Raw genomic sequence first — 17594 nt, forward strand, 5'->3', positions numbered from 1 at the left:
ATACTGCTTACATTTCGCTTTCTTTTTTCTCTACGACCGCTACACACATATACTGCTCTGGCGCGCTTAACACTATTTTTGCATTGTAGCGAATCCGCAAGTGGATGGATTATTCGATGAATTGTTCAACCTGTAAAACCTCCAGCTGCCAACGAGAACGCCAGAGGAAACTTGTCGGCAAAGTTTTAGGAAATGCTTCACCAGCGAAAATGCTCTTCTTTATCGCGAATTGTAAGCAACCATCTCCGGGTGCTTTACTTCGTCGAGTGCTTTAGCGAGCGCCGCTGTCTCCGTCACATGAGCGCTCGCACATTTCGCCACCATCGAAATGCCGACGCCGAAGCCCGGAACCGAACTCGGTTGCTAGGCATCGGGTGTTAAGCTACCGCTGCGGGCTAGATCGCGTCGCTGCCGCCAATCTGCGCGCATGCCCTGCAAGAAATTAGTGGGGGCTCACTTCGCGGAGGGAGGAATAAAGGCGGGCGACCGCGCGCTTGGCCGTAACGGACGCGATTGAAGACGGGAGAGTGTCACCACCGGCTGTCCCCGGTGCGCGCAGAACACGCACGCACCAGCCTCGGCACACGCGCCTCCTTCCAGGCCCCCTAGCGGCTGGCGGTGTCGACACCGCCGGAACGCGGCATTCAGCGCTTTCTCGGCACTGCTTGTTCCGCTTTCTTTGCGAAACTGGAGTGAAGCGGACAACGCCGGCCGACCGCGAGCGAGCACGAACTGCCTCCCTCGTGATTGACAGGGGCACGGCGATTGAGCAGCGGCGGCCAGTCGACTGAACCAGCGGGGCGGTCGCTCGGACGACTGGCCGGACTGCTGCCGGACACATGCGAGGCACAACAGCACGCGTCAGGCGGCGAGGCTGCCACGAGGGAATGTGGAACACACACACACGGTCGTAGCGCCACTGAAATGGATCATTGTGTTGGTCGGTGCGCGCGCTTATCGCTCGAGGAAGCGGCACAGGGCGCGCGCTACGACGACGGAGGGAGGAGGAACAACGGCAGGCCGCTGACTGCTGCTGCTGCTGCCGGGCTGAAAGAAAGCACGCGCTGCCACCTCCTCGGCCGAGGGAGCGAGCGCTGCGCGCATCCCCAGCAGCTGCCCGGACTCGAGGCGTCCCGCACACCCCGGTGGAAGGGGCAGGGTGGCATGTGGCACTGCATGGCTCAAGTGCCCAGCGCCACGTTCAGAACACGAGGAAGAGCGAGTTGTGTGCAATGGAGCCCTTCCTCGCGTTTCCTTCCAGAGAGTTTTGCTGTTAAAGGGGCTCTCAAACGCCTTCCGAGTAGAGCACATTAACTCACTCAATCACTGCACTGTGTTGCCATGAAACCCAGAGCCAAATAACACTCTTCTACACGCAGCAGACGACCCACAATCACGCGTCAAAGTTGGCGAGCCCTTCCCGGCGACTTTTTCACGCTCGCACCCTCCTCCGTCCCCCGCATCTGCGTAGACAAGGTGAGAGGTGGCCATTGGTTAGATTCTTGCAGACGTCAGGCAGCTGCCGCGGCCAATAAGCCGCTTATCTCCGGCGGGTCGGGAAGCTCCGCTCCCAGAGGGGGGTCGGCGAAGGAGCGCCTACCTTCCAGCGTGCAAAAAGTGACGAGAGGAGAGGGAAAGGCGTGAAGACGCTGAAATTCAAATTTTAACTACAGATAACTCAGCTTCTACAAAGCGCATTGAAAAAAATCTTTGCTGGACACTATTCGTGAAGCGGCGTGCTTCAATATCCCAGGCATGCCGCAACTTTATTAGAGCCCCCTTCACAGCCCCTTTAATGAGTCAGCATTAGAAGGGTCTGCGCAAGCGGAAATGGCGACCGCCATCACGCGTGACGCGGTGCGAACCTTGTGACGTCATCACAACCTGCCCATCGTGGCAGTTAAATTAATGGTTGGTCGCGAGAGATTACTCGGGAAGAGCAACCTAAGTCTGGTGGCTGTGTTTGAAACAGCTACCGGCCGGAACCGTTGCACCACCGCACCAGGAGTGGTATGAGGACCTCCAGCGATCTATGAATGTAATGTAGGGAATGATCAATTCCACATATGCGGGAACTGAACCATTAACACTATCGTGTCATACTCTTAAGGCGGAGCTAAACAGAATAAGCAACAAAAGGAAATGCTAACGCATTCAAACTATCCACTGATCGTGTATCGGCTGTTTGTTTTTTTTTTTGTCTTTCCTTACTTCTCTCTCAATATCTTCTTTTCCCCGCTCTGCTGGTAAACTCAGTTCACACGCGATAACGCTCGAGATTTAAGTGGTCGCCCGTTGCACTCTCTCTAGCGTAATCGAACTGAATGAAATGACACAGATAAGGAGCGATCGTAGCCGCCAGGCTCGCGTTACTCAACAACAACGGAAGGTTTTCGCTGAAGGGCAAATTTTTTTCTTTATAGGCTAGCAGCAACATCGACGCTTGCTGCTACCCTAACGACGAAACAAATGTTTCTGCAAATGCCGTAAGCGATTCTGACGGCTTTCGAGTACATGCAAGTTCGCATTACCTTCATAGCAGAGAAAACGCCTGCTCACCTGGGGCTGTTTCAGAAACATGGAAGAGCGCAGGCGCTGCCACTCGATCGCCTCATGCGCACTGGCATGCGCTTATAATAGCCATGGCGTTCACTACGGAGGCAAGCGCCGGCCTACCTTACAAAAACGAGGGTCGACAGTCAAGGGGGAGAAGACGCAAAAGAAGCGCGTGACATATGCACGACAGTGAGTGTCTCAGCCACATGCACTTTCACTCACGCCCTTGGCACCGCAGATGTGCTTCCGTCGCCTTCTTCGTGTTTGTCTTGTGAGGCCACTGCTTGAAGGTTTCGCTTTCGAACAGGGGTCAACTGTCAAGCTTCTGTATTTCGGTAGTACAGTGAAGACGATCGCCGAGAAGTGGCTGGTAGGGCGCGTGCAAAGGTTTACGCGAGACGTCATTCTTGTCGACATCCTTCCTACGCCAGCGAAGGTGGGCTCAAACGTGCTTGAGCGCAAATCGACGAATAGAGGCGACAGCCAAGCCTCTTCAACCAGTTCATGGTACGAACTGCGCAAAAAAATGAAAAAAAAAAATGACGAAGATCAGAAAAGAAGCTCGATCGATCCTTTTTCTATTTATCATAAGAAGCTCGACAAATGGTCGATGACAGGGGGCTAAAAAAAGCAATGGAATTTATTCTCTCTCTCTCTTCTCTGCATGTCGTCATCGCAGTGGTTCTGTGTCTGATGTTTCCAATTTCCCCTCAGCAGTTTTGATTTTTCGCATAGTACCAAAATAGTCCGAAGTCACACTGCCGTAGCACAAAACGATTTCCTAGTAAAATTTTCTCTCCATTATTTGCTAGCTCTAATGAATGTCACAGCAAAGAGCAGAGGCACACCATTTTTTTTTCTCCATATATAGCGTCATATATAGCGCATTTGGGTTGGGGGTATCAGGACTGTTCGTTTAAGTACTCAGCCAGCCTTCTCCCTCGCGTCACATCTATCTACTCTCTGCGAACAGCCCCCCAAAACATTCCCCGTTAGAAATCTCTCGTTAGCATGGCCCAGCGTTTGAAAGGAAAAAATACGCCTTTATACGCCGCCGGCCAACCCGCGCACGCAAGGTTTCTCTGCTCGCTTTCCGACTTGCCCTTTTCTTCGAGAAACACAAGAAGGCCCTCTTTGCCCTCGCCTTCCTCGGGTTCGTGGAATCAATTTTAAAAAGCGCCAATTAGGCGGGAAGAGCTAAACTCCCGAGCTCGTCCTCATAGTTGGCCAACCCAATGTCACAGAGGCGCCGACGCCAATAGGACCGCGAGATACCAGCGCTCACCGGCCTTTGTTCAGCATGCACAATAGCAAGTGCAAATAGCACGCTAACGAATACGCACCTGCGTGCGTGAGAGCGGGGAGCGCTGCTTCAACCTTATTCTGAAGTCCTGCTATACTCCACGACGCGCTGCTGGCTAGATGTAAGGATAAAGCGAAGCCGTGATCCTGAAGGCGGCTGGATCGCGGATAGCGTGCTTTCTCCAGCTTCGCTGATAACACCGGGGCCGCGCCAGTGGTATGCTTTGCGTCGCTGCCAGCAGCTGACTGAAAGACTGCCGCGTAGAGAAAAGGATCCACCGCCGCCTCGCTTGAGAACAAAGGGCTCCTTCGGAGAAAGATGACGCACACGGCTCGTCGCGGCAGTGCTGTGAGCCTTGCTGAAAACCGACCATGTTCTCATACACAGCGACAGTCCCTGTCAGCTGTACAAATAGCCGAACGGTAAACACTGCATCAACCCTATTTCTTTGTTCCGAGCCGTTCATATTATTCGCGAGCAAGAAAACTGCTCCAACACTGACAACGGCACTGTACTTTCCCTTGGATACGGAACACAGGTCGCGAAAACTGTCTTTCCCCTGCCACCATCTCTGCCAACGAAACATCGTTAATGTTCGTTAAGTCAGCGGTCACCTAAGCAAAATTAGCTCGCCACGACGCTCAGCGTTGACTGTATGTCTATAACTGACCGCTTATTTTAGCGACGCCCTTGTATAGAGTGCCGCACGGGACGTATCTGCACAAACAGTCGAGCGTTGCCGAGGAATGCGACAGCAGCGAATGCGCGAGGAATTCGTAATGACAGTGGCCACAGGCGCAGCAGGAATCTTCCGAAGGGCCTTCCAACTCCAATGAAGTCACCACCGAGACAACGAAAAACCGGCTAAGATGGCTGGCGCGTTTCCGTAGGATAGCATCGCACTCAACCGCGCACGTCGCTCGACAAGAACCTTCGTGGCCACAAAACAAGGAGCAAATCGGCACAGGACGAGCGAGCGAGCCAATCTTCCGCGGGGGCTGCGCCGAGCTGTGCGGCGGACAAGGACGCTGCGTGAGAGCATCGCTATAAAAGATAATCGCCGGCCGGCCGCGAGCAAGAGCGGCGCACACCAGGCCCTCCCCTCGGGGCCGGAGAAGGCACCGTTAGTCCAAGGCTAGCCCGCGGACACACGGCTGGACGACACGCAGGTTGACCTTGGGCAGAACTGCATTCTTGCCCGGCTCCGGACGCTGCAGCGCGGCTCATCTTTCTGCGGTGGTACACCTTGCCGCTGCTGTGTCCACCCTTGCAGGAGGAAGCTGCGCGGCAGGGAGAAGGAGGAAGCGGATTCTTGATGACCACCGCATTAAAACGGGATGCGAGATTTTTACGCCCACCACAGCGCCAAAGGAATTCCGGCGTGTGCGGCTCGTTTAATGCTCGCCAAGAACGGCGGAAAACGCAATTTTCCCGTGCGGCCAGCGGAGATTGGGTTTGCTTGGCCGTTTGCATTTTCCCCCACGCCATGAACCTCGCCACTTTCCCCTCTTGTCTGGCTGCCGCACAGCCAGTGCTACTTGCGTGCGCGAGTCGGCAGGACTATGCCCACAACTGCTTCGAATTTTGTTCTTTAGAATATAAATCTCCATACAAAGTAGCGCGTCCACATTCTTTGTCGTTTCGTTGTCAGATGTGCATAACACTGTTCGCAATAAACTATGACTCTGTTGGTTGATTTTTCCGGTTCCGTAAAACGCTATACGGCTCAAGACAATCACGGAGGCATCGAACGTTACATTAATTCGGGGGGAACACAGTTTGAAGCGACATCGATCGGCAAGGGAAATTCAGCACACACTGGACAATAATTAATTAGATGGATTCGGTATACCTTCACCTGCGACTGCTGTCTACGTCCACTCCGTTAGTTGCAGGGTATACGAACACTGCGCAGTGTGGCAAAGGGGCCTTGGAGTGCGTGCGTGGTGACAACCGCGCACGCAGGGGTTGTAATGCGGACTAATTGAGAGGGACATGCGAGGAAAAAAAAAGCACCGGCAGTTTGTATATTTGCGCGTTCACGGAGCCTTAGCGAGAGACACGCATTCCGCCAAAGCGATGGCGAGTGGTGTGAATTCGGCAGAGACCGTCAGCAGCGGAGTGGAACGCCCTCGCGGTTGACGCCAGAAAGGCGGTCAGATTGTGGCACGCGCGCTCAAGACTTTACCCGGCGGCAGCCATGACGAATGTCGGGGCTTACAAAGGATGAAGAAAACGTAACGAAGCCGAGGACGGCGGCTGCGAGAAACGCCTCTGTTCCAATGCTACCCGTTGCCTGATTGCCGGCTGCTTTTTTTTTCTTTTTTCCTTTTCCCTGGGAGCCAAGGTTGGCCGCACTGCAAGGACACGGGCATGAAAAGCGGAGGCAGGAAAGCGGGTTGCGGACAACACAGGTCCCCGCGGGAGGCGTTAAGGGCGTGCTTCCACCCAGCGCACGGCATTTCAAATGCGCCGTTTGGCGCCGCGCTGAGCGCGACCACGGCTTGGCGTTCAAGAACGCGCGAGGGCGGCCCCACGCGGCGCTGTCCCGCATGGTCGACGCTCGCCCGAAGAACGGCAGAAACCTCGACGGCTGTCGTCGTTACTGATCCGGAGTTCCCCGGTTCGAACCCGACCGCGGCGGCTGCGTTTTTATGGAGGAAAAACGCCAAGGCGCCCGTGTGCTGTGCGATGTCAGTGCACGTTAAAGATCCCCAGGTGGTCGAAATTATTCCGGAGCTCTCCACTACGGCACCTCTCCCTTCCTTTCTTCTTTCACTCCCTCCCTTATCCCTTCCCTTACGGCGCGGTTCAGGTGTCCAACGATATATGAGACAGATACTGCGCCATTTCCTTTCCCCCAAAACCAATTATTAATTATTATTACTGTCGTCGTTCGCACCTGCCCCGGTGGCTCGATGGTTGCAGCGTTCAGCTGCTGAGCACGATGGTGCGAGATCAAATACCGGCTCCTGCTGCCGCATTTCCATGGCGGTGAAATGCAAACGATACTCGCGCGCTGTGCGATGTCGGCGCACGTTATAGGACTTAGTCGGAATTAATCCGGAGCCCTTCACCCTCTCTCCTTGATCCCTTCCCTCGCGACGCGGTTCGATTGTCCACCCAGAGGTGATACATCTACTGCGATTTTCCTTTACTACAGCGGGTACAAGCTTCCCATTGACCTGGTGCTCGGCTTCTTTAGGGTGAAATACTTGGGAAATGGGTCTTTGAACCCACCTCGAGTAGACGAAGGAACTGAACACCTTGCGTTTGGCACTGTTTGGCCACAGATGCCCTTGCGCCATAAAAATGCATCATCATCATCGTCGTCACTTCCATTTGTGAAAACATTCGGCCATAGAACAAATTGTGCTGGCCAGCCTCCTGCGGGCGACCATGCCAGTAGAATAATTACACCAAAGAGGTTTGGCACAGCCTCCTTTCTGCGCTTTACCCCCTTGCTTGCATGCTTGTAAGCGGCTTTCGAGCATCGTCGTAACTAGGCGCGCGTTTTTTATTTATTATTATTATTATATTAATTGGTTTTTGGTGGAAAGGAAATGGCGTAGTATCTGTCTCATATATCGTTGGACACCTGAACCGCGCCTTAAGGGAAGGGATAAAGGAGGGAGTGAAAGAAGAGAGGAACAAATAGGTCCGTAGTGGAGGGCTCCGGAATAATTTCGACCACCTGGGGATCTTTAACGTGCACTGACATCGCACAGCACACGGGCGCCTTAGCGTTTTTCCTCCATAAAAACGCAGCAGCCGCGGTCGGGTTCGAACCCGGGTACTCCGGATCAGTAGTCGAGCGCCCTAACCACTGAGCCACCGCGGCGGGGCTTATTTATTCGAAGATGCGTATATGGTCACTCTACGTGAGTTGCTACGTTGGCTTTTAATTGGTTTTTTGGGGGAAAGGAAATGGCGCAGTATCTGTCTCATATATCGTTGCACACCTGAACCGCGCCGTAAAGGAAGGGATAAAGGAGGGAGTGAAAGGAGAAAGTTGCCGTAGTGGAGGGCTCCGGAATAATTTCGACCACCTGGGGATCTTTAACGTGCACTGACATCGCACAGCACACGGGCGCCTTAGCGTTTTTCCTCCATAAAAACTCAGCCGCCGCGGTCGGGTTCGAACCCGGGAACTCCGGATCAGTAGTCGAGCGCCCTAACCACTGAGCCACCGCGGCGGGGCCGTTGGCTTTTTGTTTTTATCTTCAGCAAAATACCTTTTTTTTCTCGCACCGTGCAAGCATGACAATGAGAGTCCTCCACGGATATCGCCGGGTTATTGCCGCGGTACCCCCTCTCCACTCCTTGCAAGTGCCTCGAGCCCGCACAATGCTCCCCTGGAGTGACGTCAATGCGCGTGATTTTAAAAAGGCCGAGTGACGTGACATTCCAGGATTTCTGTAAAATGAGACCGCTTTCCTTTACTCTCTCGGCTTCTCCTCCGGCACCGTGCCTGAACTCCTAACGCGGGCGTCGAAGGAAAAGGCGTCTTTCTCGAAAAGCGTCACCTTTTCGCCGAATGGCTTGAATGAATCGTTATAAGATCCCGCGTGACGGGCTATCTTGTCGCAAGTGCGCCATTTAATTTCAACCAGTGAGTGCGTTGGCAAGCGGGCATGTTGCCACGGGTCAACTCCATTTCTGATTTTTTTATTAGTTTCTGACGGTTGAGATTGTCGTATCGAAGCAAATTTTGCGCGTTGCCGCCGAAAGAAAATTAAGAAGGAAATACATTTTCAAATGCGCTGTGCCGCTTTTTGCGCAACGCGACAGAAAAAGCAGGCGAAAACTGAATTTTTTTTTGCTCACGCTTTCAAGTATACTCCAAAATCTCCACCAATAGCCCCGAGAAGGAGTAGCGCCACGCTGAAGTATGTGCGCGTTGGGTCCCGGGTACTCAGCGGCATGAACCATGTAACCGGAAAGGTTGAAACGATTACTAACGCCAGGCTTTTCCCGAGTTGAACTGCAGTTCTGATAGAGCTCCTTATCTGCGCTATAACTTCCCTCACACCTGTGTTCACGCTTCACTTTACGTATACCTATAGTGTAGCAAAGGTCAAATTCCACATGCGTGTGTGTGTGTGTTTTTTTTTATTTGGGTCACTGTGTCATTTCATCGCACGGGCGGTTTATACAAAGCATACGAGGCGAAATTATTTTTAAAGGTGAATGCATTGTTGGCTCTTTTCTTTGGTAACTAATTAAATTGCAGTAAAAGCTGCAGCATTCCAAAATGTTTGCACCGCATTACAATTAGTCAGGAGAACGAAGCAATAGAATTACTCCAAAATTCTTTTTCTGGTCAGGAAAAAATTTTTGGGGAGGCTTGGGGGACGAGTAGAGTGCGAAAGAGTCACCGGGTCCTGTTCTCCGATCGCCCGCTCAACACTTGCACATCGACCTAATTCCTAATTAGCATACTCATAATTACTCAGGTACGCATCAGTACATGTCTCCAAGACAGTTCACTAAGACCACGACGCATTTGACTAGGTGCACCGTTATTCAGCTTGAACCAACGAGTCTTCGGGGCCTGTAGTGGGTAACGTGCCTGTCTCTCAATCCGAAGGTCCAGGGGTCGATTCCCACCCAAATTAACGCAATTATCGTGTCAGCCCAGTTACTTTCCTTTGGTTACAGAGACCTCCCTGAGAAATTTGGCGCCAACGCCAAAATTCTTTCACGTGTTCCTGAATTTGGTTAATTCTTTGCTTCCATCGTGATTTTTCGCTCACGGCCAACGACACCAACTTTTCTGCGACACGGGACCCTTAATGATGTTGTATTAAAGGGGCTGTGAAGGGGGCTCTAATAAAGTTGCGGCATGCCTGGGATATTGAAGCACGCCGCTTCACGAATAGTGTCCAGCAAGGATTTTTTAGATGCGCTTTGTAGAAGCTGAGTTATCTGTAGTTAAAATTTGAATTTCAGCCTCTTCGCGCCTTTCCCTCTCCTCTCGTCACTTTTTGCACGCTGGTAGGTAGGCGCTCCTTCGCCGACCCCCCCTCTGGGAGCGGAGCTTCCCGACCCGCCGGAGCTAAGCGGCTTATTGGCCGTGGCCACGGTAGCTGCCTGACGTCTGCAAGAATCTAACCAATGGCCACCTCTCACTTTGTCTACGCAGATGCAGGGGACGGAGGAGGGTGCGAGCATGAAAAAGTCGCCGGGAAGGGCTCGCCAACTTTGACGCGCGATTGTGGGTCGTCTGCAGCGTGTAGAAGAGTATTATTTAGCTCTGGTTTTCATGGCAACACAGTGCAGTGATTGAGTGAGTTAATGTGCTCTCCTCGGAAGGCGTTTCAGAGCCCCTTTAAAGCAGCTTATATGCTTACAATAAGCGCATGCGCCTGAAGGGTTCCTCGTGACACCACTAACCAGTTATCTTGTTGGCGTTAATAAGGTTTCAACGCTTGAACGAGACCGTACCTTCGGTCTGGCTAGTCGCTGCACTCAGATCAGAACTATACCGGGCCTGCAGGTACGACACCGCGTTTGCCGTGTTATCAGCCCCTCTGTCAGCCTGTTCGGCGAGGTCTACCAGCTCAAAACGGCTTCCCAGGAGCCAGAGCATCACGCTCGACAAGAACCGCTGGCAGGCCTCCCTGAGACTGTGACAAGCGATGGTACTACGCGTCTTTGCACTGGCACTTAAATACACGTGAACGGAGATGCATTTATCACTTCTGGGCCAGCGACAAAGGCGTTTTGATTTCGATTTCCTGCCTCTTGTATGTAAACGTTTCTTGAGGCCCTCGTGTTTCTATGCCTCGCTCAACGACGAAATATTAGGCAAGCAGTAGCGTGTTGCAGTTTGCGCCCAATGGTGCGCTGTCATATTCCGGACTCCTGCAGTGACGTTTTCAGAAAGCATGCCGCCTGTGACCGACGTCTTTGTGTGATTGCATTTGATCTAAGGTTACCCCTCACTGTTCGGAAGGAGTTGATTTGCGTTTATACGCATATTAACCCTCGCTACTGCAGCGTCCGCATAACTCGAAAAAAGACTGTGTCGGGTTCGAATTATCGAGGATCGACTATATGCTCTATTATCTGCTCTCCGGCACGCGGTCTTCGGCTCCGGTGTGTTTCTTCGCAAGAAGAAAAAAAAAAACTACGAAAGTAATCAGTAGCACACTCAAGGGTAATTCATTGCATTTTTCACAGTTTGAGAAACTATGAAAAACTTGAGTGCAATATTGTTTGTTTATGGTTTGCGGGGGTTTAGCGTCCCAAAGCGACTCAGGCTATGAGGGATGCCATAGTGAAGGGATCCGGAAATTTCGACCACCCGGGGTTCTTTAACGTGCACTGACATCGCGCAGTACACGGGCCTCTAGAATTTCGCCTCCATCGAAATGAGACCGCCGCGGCCGGGATCGAACATTTAGTGCGACTCTTTAACACTAACACCACTTCTTCCATGCGTGATCATGATAACAGCGTGAGTAACGAACGTGGTTTCGTGCCACTTTGTATGCGGAACTGCTGCATTTTTGTTGTTGTTGGCCCCTGTTTCCCGGTCACTGACTTCCGACGCCTGATCTTCCCTTTTTCTCTCTCGCAGGCTGGTCACAAGACGGCGTCTACTGCTACAAATTCTTCAGTAATCAGCATTCGTGGAGGAGAGCAGAGGAAGTCTGCCGCAGGTGAGTCGTCCCTGGCCGCTGAGAACATTCGTGCTGTCGCTCGGACGCGGATGGTGAAAAGGTCGGCCATTCAGCGATGCTGTTGACGCTATAAATGGCGGGGCCCAGTCAGCAGCGGGAACCTATTCGAATACCGCCGCCTCCGAAGGTGTTCCGGGGCATGGGAACTTTCCTGCCGCCGCGTTGAAGCAGGAATAGCTTTCGTTCTTTTTTTTTTCGCATTAAGAAACTGCGGCGACCATTGCAGGAAACCTTATCGAAAAAGAATGCAGCTACCGTTCGTTTCATCGGTGCGGCTGTACGCACAGCTTCCATGAAAAAGGTAAATGATATCAGCGCCAGTTCGCTAAACTGTAAAGTTCTCGGCGGTGTGGTGAAGATCAGGCGCAGTAAAAAAAAAAAAACAAACTGCCTTATCATTGTTTTCAGGGTACCCACATGCTGAAATGTATAATATTTAAATACCGCGAACGAAACGTGTGGCGGGCGAACGACTGCAACTCCGTGCGGTGCTTGAGTTTCGGTCTCCAATTATTGACCGCGAACAGGAAGACGACTGCATTGTATTATGCATATACTGTGGGCCGAAATGGGAAGACGGAGCAATTTCCCTATCCTCGTGCACCTCAGAAAGCGTCAGCTGCTTCTCATGGAGCAAAGTAACGGGGTCGAGGAATTCCACACTATTTCTTGCCCATTTCTTTCTTCCGCTCGTTCTTTCTTTTGCAGTAGTATGTGATCTTGCTTTTATCACCTTACTGACCTTTCGTTGAGTGCCGGAAGGCATCACTTCACGACTGCGGTTAGAAGCTAACGGCCGATCTTCTATCGCGTCTTGCTTGCACAACCGCCATGACAGAGAACGCTTACGCACAGCGAACGTAGCGCACGGACCATACCAACGTATCATGATCTCGCTTAGCTGCAGCACAGTTATTATGACCGCTCTGATGAAGCCCCTGAGTAATCCTGAAAAAGTTTGCTTGCCTGGTTTGCCTTATAACTTCTAGAGATTCGAAATTTCTAAGCTGGCAGTTTCCGTAAGCACAGTTGCATTCAGCTAGACCTCGCAGTCCGGTTATATGCAGGGTTTCACGCTACGTCGTACGTTATGTTTATGTCGTTTTGAACCGAGTTCGGCATAATGTCCTTCACTCTGTTGCTGGATGTTCTGCGCGCATGGGGCTAGTGAAAGGGGTGTGAGTCTGATAAAGCAGTCCGAGCGGCCAGTGGCGCGGCTTCGGCAGTTAGCAAGCGAGCAGAAGGGCTATTCGTTTCGAAGCCGAATCGAACGCAACATTCAGTATTTGACAGCGTCGAATGTTCGCGCAATGCCATAGTTGTTACCAGTCTTCGCACGGTGCATGGGCCGAATCTGAGCAGGCCAATACTGAGTTTGAAACCGTTTCGCAGTATTGCTGAACTACAACTAGAGCAAGTCGCGACGCCTCCCCTCCTATACAGCCATGGTCGACGCGCAGAAAAAAGAAACACTCTTTAGCTGCCCATAAAATTCTCAAGGTAAACGACAGCATCTTTGCAAACTACCGGCCCAAAATTTAATATTTCCCTCGAGCGGTCGCGCTTTTAATTCGGAACGGGCAACAATCCCGAAAAATTTGACTGTGCCCAGTGTGCGTTATGTCGCGAATGCTTGATGCGCCCAAATCTCTCTACATTTTCATGATTTTACAATCCCCGATCAGCATCCAGGGTCCACACATTTCGGTTACTGCTGGTAGAATCTGGCCACGGTGCTGAATGGCAGGCAAGCGAAGAGGAGGCATTTGCCCAGTGATAATAATAATAATAATAATAATTGGTTTTGGGGGAAAGGAAATGGCGCAGTATCTGTCTCATATATCGTTGGACACCTGAACCGCGCCGTAAGGGAAGGGTAAAGGAGGGAGTGAAAGAAGAAAGGAAGAAAGAGGTGCCGTAGTGGAGGGCTCCGGAATAATTTCGACCACCTGGGGATCTTTAACGTGCACTGACATCGCACAGCACACGGGCGGCTTAGCGTTTTTCCTCCACAAAAACGCAGCCGCCGCGGTCGGGCTCGAACCCGGGAACTCCGGGTCAGTAGTCGAGCGCCCTAACCACTGAGCCACCGCGGCGGGTTTGCCCAGTGTGCTGAGCATGTTTTCGCGTTGTTCGGTGGTGCTTTCGCGTACCCCTACAGAGGGAGGAAGTAGGTCGCGGCAGCGTCACACAGACTTGAGACACGGGTTTCACGATCTTTAGAGCACACGCACCTAGTTCGAACAACATGGAGGTAAAAAGCATGCGTCGTTTCTCAGTACCTTATACTTTCTTTGTGATGGCACCGATTTGAAGCGTGAACTCGCTGCTGACGTGTGACACCGCGAGCAGCGCTCACAACGGGTCTACGCCGCGCGCGCGGCTCATCCATCCGTGCACGGGCCCGCCCAGCCGACGGAGAACCGAGCGCGATTCCGCGAGCGCCGACGTCGAGCGGTTCAACGGGTGGAGGGAAGGAGATAAGCGCCCCCCACCCTTATACTCGGCGTTGCCGCGGAACCTGTTTACCCCGCGAGCGGGTCGAGACGCTCCCCGGGCCGCATGCCGGCGGCGGACGCGCCAAAGGGCTACGGCGCCGGTGACCTCACGCCGCCCGGTATCTGGGTCAGAAATGCGCCCGCGGACAGCTCCTTCCCCGGCGGGATTCTCCGATATGCGCGCTTAATCCATGCGCGCGCCGCCACGGCGCAATCCCGATCGTGTAGCGGGGGCTTGCTGTTCAACAGTCGCCGCAGTCGCTCGCTTCAGTCGCGTTTCTATGCTCTTGTTCAACGGTCAGGTGCGTTATGGGGGCAGCCCGAGACAACACATTTAACGAGGAGCGATGGGAGGGATGAACGGAACGACGCATGCGCGGACTCCGCCGGACAGCGCATTGCCAGATCGTGGAACAAAGGCTTCGTTGACAGGGAAATCGTGTTGTGACATTACTGGAATACAGTACACGCACACTGTGCGCCACGTCATCTCGCTGAAGGATGACGCGGAACTGCGTAGAGCTCACTCCTACCCACATTCTCGGGGCAGGCTCAAAATTTCGTCTTTTCTGCTACCCCGGTGCGCACGTGATTAGCTGCTGTCCTTCGCGCGACATCCAGGGTAGCGTCCACGCATGTTGTGCGTAGCCAAACATTGATGCCCTTTCCATACAGAATACGCGATCACGAGGCTAGACGGCAGTGTAGCAGACGACGCACTGAAATTAGCGCTGATTGCGCTTGCGCGCCATTGTTATTGGACGTCGGCAGTCGGCGTCGCGGGGAGCGAGACATGCGCTCGCGTGTTCCCTTTCATTTTGGGCAACCGTGTACTTTGCACCGTGCATGCTCACTATTGGCAGTCGCCCACCTTTCTTTCGCCCACTTCAGTTTCCCGTGGTGTGGACCAGCGCCGATTATACTCCGATTCTGCTCCGTCGTGACGGTATCATTGCAGACTGTATCCGCTGTTCGTATATACAATCAACACTCGCTATAACGAAACGGTTTCTAACGAAAAAAATGGATATAACGAAGGAATAGCCATTCCTCGTGGAAGCTGCATGCCATGAAAGCCCATGTATCTCGCATCTCGTTCTTAGGAAGTAAAAATTTTCTATAGCGGGTTGTAGTGGAGCTCCAATGATGATTGATTTTGGGGGGAAAGGAAATGGCGCAGTATCTGTCTCATATATCGTTGGACACCTGAACCGCGCCGTAAGGGAAGGGATAAGGGAGGGAGTGAAAGAAGAAAGGAAGAAGAGGTGCCGTAGTGGAGGGCTCCGGAATAATTTCGACCACCTGGGGATCTTTAACTTGCACTGACATTGCATAGCACACGGGCGCCTTAGCGTTTTTCCTCCATAAAAACGCAGCCGCCGCGGTCGGGTTCGAACCCGGGAACTCCGGATCAGTAGTCGAGCGCCCTAACCACTGAGCCACCGCGGCGGGTTTGCCCAGTGTGCTGAGCATGTTTTCGCGTTGTTCGGTGGTGTTTTCCCGTACCCCTACAGAGGGAGGAAGTAGGTCGCGGCAGCGTCACACAGACAGCTACGTATATTGGCATACAACTGCAACCAACTAAGGTCGTGCACCGCTATAACGAAGCAACGGATATAATGAATAAATCGCGGGAACCCTCCGACTTCGTTATAACGAGGTTCAACTGTTTTTTTTTTTCTGTTCTCAAGATACACGCGCTTTGAGATTGATGAGAACCGCGCAAAAACTGCAGTATTTATCTCCGATCTAACTACTTTCCATGCGTTGATGCGGCTTTTGAAAATGGCCATTAATTCGAGAAATTATGTGAGTTTTCGCATAATGCTACAAAGTCGTGTCGTTGTGACAGTCTATTTTTAAACAACGCCTTCATCTCCACGTCGTGCCCCCAAAAGCAGAGAGAACGTTAAAAAAATAGAAAAGCAAGTAGCGGATCAGCGTCACACCCCTTGAAGCGTTACGACTGTTTGTGGGCGCATCGTTTGGCGTCGGCGCGCACGAAGAGATGATTTAGCGCTTTTCTGGCGAATCATTTGCTTCTTCCATTTTTTTCTTTATTTTCTTTCCCCCCCTCTAAGCACGACAGCTAAACGCAAGGAAAGGAGCGAGACGGGAGGAAAAAGACGCGTTTGCGCGACCCAGCACTGCCCGAAATTGCGTACCGCGGACAGCCTGGCCAGCCGAAGCCATTACTGCCAGCCGCTTTCCCCTCTCGTCTTTCGGCCTCACGATCTGCCGGCATCGCGCCGATCTGCGAGCTGGGCAACCTTGTACGTACGTACATACACGCACCGTCGCCAATGCGCCTCCACGCGACACCCTGGTGGCCAGGGGCGGTTCCCCGTCGAAAGCAATCGTGTCATGCGAAAAGGCCTTTAAGAGGCCCACAACCGCGCCGATGTGGGCAACTGCGCGCCTTGTGCAAGAGCGTCGTCGCACCGCCGCACCACGGAATGCACTTTGGACGGCCTTACAAGTTCACACCGCGTTCTTTTAGCATGAAGGCGTGCCTGAATTAAAGATGCACTTATACGTGTAGGCGCTGCCGTGCACTACTACACGAGCCCGATGTCGTCGTTGAGCCAGTCGAGGAAAATCGCACAGTAAAAAAGTAAAACAACCAAAAAAAGGAAACTATGGGTTGACCTACGCGAACGTGTGAGCTTTATGACGACAGCATGAGCCGTGCAATCACTGCGGAAATAACTGTGAAGTGTGCGGTATTTTGCAGCCGGCGTTGACGTTGCGGCGCGCCTAGGACTACTTAGCGGTCGCGCGACATCGTGATACTGCTGTGGTGGCCGCTGTCCACGTCACTCATCGAATTCATCGCGAAATGAGCGTTATTGCGAAGCAAGGGAAGCAGTTCAAATCGAAGACATGGATGGACAGGGCGGGCGCGCTATCTTCTTCGGTTCGCGCAGACCCTCCTGTTTCTCGAATAGCGACATGAATTGCTGCCTAGCACGTGCCTTATGCCGCCGCGAAGGTGGTGCATGCTGTTCACTCCACAGTGGCCTCTGTAATGATCGTGTGGCGAGGCGCACAGACGACAACTTCACAAACCCTACACACGATCGTTTTGGCGACGTCGACAGCTGCCAAAGACAGGCATAGGGGATCTGGGGGAGTCTCACCAGTGTCAGCGCGAATAGAGCCAAGACGTCTACGCACTTCCATATCGGTGTGACGCGGTAAAGGGATGTTTCGCAGTGTAGGGAAGTGTCGTCTTTTTAGAGACGTTCCGGTGTTCCACTTCTATGTGCAAAAATTGATGCCAAATGCGCTTGCCATACGATGCAGACTTTAAGCCAGCTGTCTAGGCTTTTTAATCGGCGCCGAGGTGAACCCGCAGGTCTTTGCGAGGCCCTCTGACGCGGCGACGAGTGCGCGAGGTCAGCGGCAGAGACGCCGTCGCCGCGCTGCGAAAACAGGTTGTCGAGTAGGAAGTGCGCCCGCCGCCGACTGGGCGTCGTGAGACGCGGCCAGACAAGCACGGGCACCGACGACTCCAGGCCACCGTGCACGAAACCGGAAGGCGCGCTG

General features: G+C 52.8%; 1 protein-coding gene across 1 annotated transcript in view; it reads left to right on the forward strand.

Annotated features, from left to right (window-relative positions):
* The window catches only part of uif (sushi, von Willebrand factor type A, EGF and pentraxin domain-containing protein uif), a 142239-nt gene that overhangs the window by 47195 nt on the left and 77450 nt on the right, over positions 1-17594 (forward strand). The window contains exon 3 of the mRNA XM_077649246.1: positions 11445-11526. Within this exon, the coding sequence (XP_077505372.1) occupies positions 11445-11526 (82 nt within the window). The remainder of the gene's footprint in view (positions 1-11444; positions 11527-17594) is intronic.

The sequence above is a fragment of the Amblyomma americanum genome, chromosome 1 (assembly GCF_052857255.1).
Source record: "Amblyomma americanum isolate KBUSLIRL-KWMA chromosome 1, ASM5285725v1, whole genome shotgun sequence".
In the NCBI taxonomy this organism is placed as follows: domain Eukaryota; kingdom Metazoa; phylum Arthropoda; class Arachnida; order Ixodida; family Ixodidae; genus Amblyomma; species Amblyomma americanum.